Source organism: Sardina pilchardus, chromosome 12 (genome assembly GCF_963854185.1).
Source record: "Sardina pilchardus chromosome 12, fSarPil1.1, whole genome shotgun sequence".
NCBI classification, from domain to species: domain Eukaryota; kingdom Metazoa; phylum Chordata; class Actinopteri; order Clupeiformes; family Clupeidae; genus Sardina; species Sardina pilchardus.
The window spans coordinates 26,994,287-26,996,786 of NC_085005.1; the positions used below are offsets into that span (position 1 = coordinate 26,994,287).

Sequence of the window (2,500 nt, forward strand, 5' to 3'; positions counted from 1 at the left end):
AGTGTGTGTGTGTGTGTGTGTGTGTGTGTGTGTGTGTGTGTGTGTGTGTGTGTGTGTGTGTTTGTGTATTTTGAGACTTACACTGCTGTATTTGCAGGTAAAGAGAGTAAAGCCTTTCCGACTGGAGAACAAGAGCTACATGAGTTTTACTGAGCACAGTATGTGTGAGTGCAGGTAAGACACAGACACACACACACACACACACACACACACACACACACACACACACACATAAACGTATATAAAAAACACATACACATACACATGCATATGCATTGCACATGCACACACTCACACATATTTTATATACATTTACACACTAGCACATAGAACACACATTAGTTATTTGAGTTTAATATAAAGACAGTAAGTAAATTATCTGTATTCCCTTACAATTTATCCCATCTCTCTTTGTCTTATCCTCTCTCCTTTCTGTCTGTCTATCTTATCTATCTATCATTCTATCTATCTATCTATCTCTCTGTGTCTGTATCCCCTTCTCTCTTTCTCTCTGTCCATTGTTACAGACCAAAGAAAGAGAAGGAGAAAGGTGAAAGGTAGGTCAGGTTGTTTGTGAGTTTGAATTGGGGAGGTGTGTTTCTGTGTGTGTGTGTGTGTGTGTGTGTGTGTGTGTGTGTGTGTGTGTGTGTGTGTGTGTGTGTGTGTGTGTGTGTGAGTGAGTGTGTGCGCGCGTGCGCGTATGTGTGTGTGTGTGTGTGTGGTGCGTGTGTGCGTGTGCGTATGTGTGTGTGCGTGCATGTGTGTTCGCGTATATATCTGGGGTTACAGAGTTCTGGGTGACCCATACCCCATAGCAGGCAACATCTCATGTGTGTGTGTGTGTGTGTGTGTGTGTGTGATCTCAAGGGCTTAAATGTTCTTTGTGTCACACCACAAAGCCTTAACCTTTTAAACAGTCAATTTAGCAATACCCTAGACTAGTGTTTATGTGTTAGTGTGTGTGTGTGTGTTTGTGTGTGTGTGTGCACATTTCTTCTAGAATGTTAGAGAGGTCAGCATGTTTGAGAGGTCAGTGCCCTATGCTGATAAGATAGTCATTGAGGGTCTTTGTGTATGTGTTTGTGAAGTGTTTATGGGCTCCTGGAATTTACAAGTTTGTGTCTGAGTGTGAGCGTGTGTGTGTGTGTGGGTGTGTGTGGATGGCTGGATGTGTGTGTGTGTGTGGGTGTGTGTTTCTTTTAATAAACTCTGTGTCAGAGCAAGATGTCAATGCCCTTCTGATAAGAGTGTTGTTGAGGGTCTTTGTGAGTGTAAAGATATAAAGTTTGATTAGTCTTGAGGTTACTTGCCTTGTCTTGCTCTACAGGTTATTGAACTGACCGGCTGGTCCTTTACTGTGTGTGTGTGTGTGTGTGTGTGTGTGTGTGTGTGTGCGCGTGTGTGCGCATGCGTGCGTGTGTGTGTGTTTCTAGTTGAGACTGAGAGGTTTTTGAACTCGCGTTGTGTATTCCATTAATCTGTTTTGTTTTCTGTAAGACTGTTCAGGTCAGCATTTTGTAGCCCACTTTTCATAAAGGGATGAACAGTACACTGTAGTAGCGTTATCATTCAGATCATGTCTAACAGCAAGGATCTCTCCCTCTCTCCACACTGCCAGCCTAAAGCAGACAGATCTGAGCTCGATTTCTACTCAAGGGTTCTTGTTGACTTGTTAAAAGGTGTTTTCTTGCCTCCGTCGCCTTAAAGCAACACTAAAGCACTTTTCCTCTGTCGCACGCACGCTATTTGTTTATCCAGCAAATAACGATGTCCACAGACAAGGTAGAGTATGTTATATGTCTCATTTCATCGAACTACAGTTACACTATACCCAATCTGGTAAAGTTATGTAGTGTGGTTATAGCCAATATCCTGGATCTGCTGCTATCATAATCAGAGAAAAGATTCTCAGAGTCAGTTTGCTGTACGTTTTACATACCACGATGCTTTGCCTGTGGACTAGAGGCGGATGTTGAGATTTGGTTGTTCAGAAGAAGCTGGTTCATTCAGTGAAATTAATCACTGGAGTTGACTCAAATGAGTGATTTGTACTGTCAGTGATTCGGTTGGTTTAGTTCAGTGATTCCCCCGGATCATTCAGGAGGTGACTCATTATGAGCGATTTTCATTTCTTCTTTTCTGTTGTGCCAAAGGGGGACTGATTGAAGGATTGATTGATAGAACCAGGGCATCCTTTTGAATGGTGGTCTGTTTCTTATATATGTCTCATATATTGTTCATGCAAGTGTAATGTGCACTATTCTCTAGTTGTGTTCTATCGGACTTCAGCCAGAGTTAGGCATCATGGGAGCCGCAACAGCTGTGTACACTCATAATTATTGGCAGGACAAGAAGGCTCCTGATTAGTAAACCCAGTTGGAACATTAATGTGTGTGTGTGTTCATGTCCATATACATTAGTGTGTGTGTGTGTGTGTGTGTGTGTGTGTGTGTGTGTGTGTGTGTGTGTGTGTGTGTGTGTGTGTGTGTGTGTGTGTGTG

The 2,500-nt window shown here is 42.7% G+C and overlaps 1 protein-coding gene across 2 annotated transcripts in view; it reads left to right on the forward strand.

The window, feature by feature from the left end:
• The window catches only part of vegfab (vascular endothelial growth factor Ab), a 15,226-nt gene that overhangs the window by 5,414 nt on the left and 7,312 nt on the right, over positions 1 to 2,500 (forward strand). For both annotated transcript variants that reach the window (XM_062550835.1, XM_062550836.1), the window contains exons 4-5: positions 98 to 174; positions 528 to 557. In XM_062550835.1, coding sequence (XP_062406819.1) covers positions 98 to 174; positions 528 to 557 — 107 coding nt within the window. The remainder of the gene's footprint in view (positions 1 to 97; positions 175 to 527; positions 558 to 2,500) is intronic.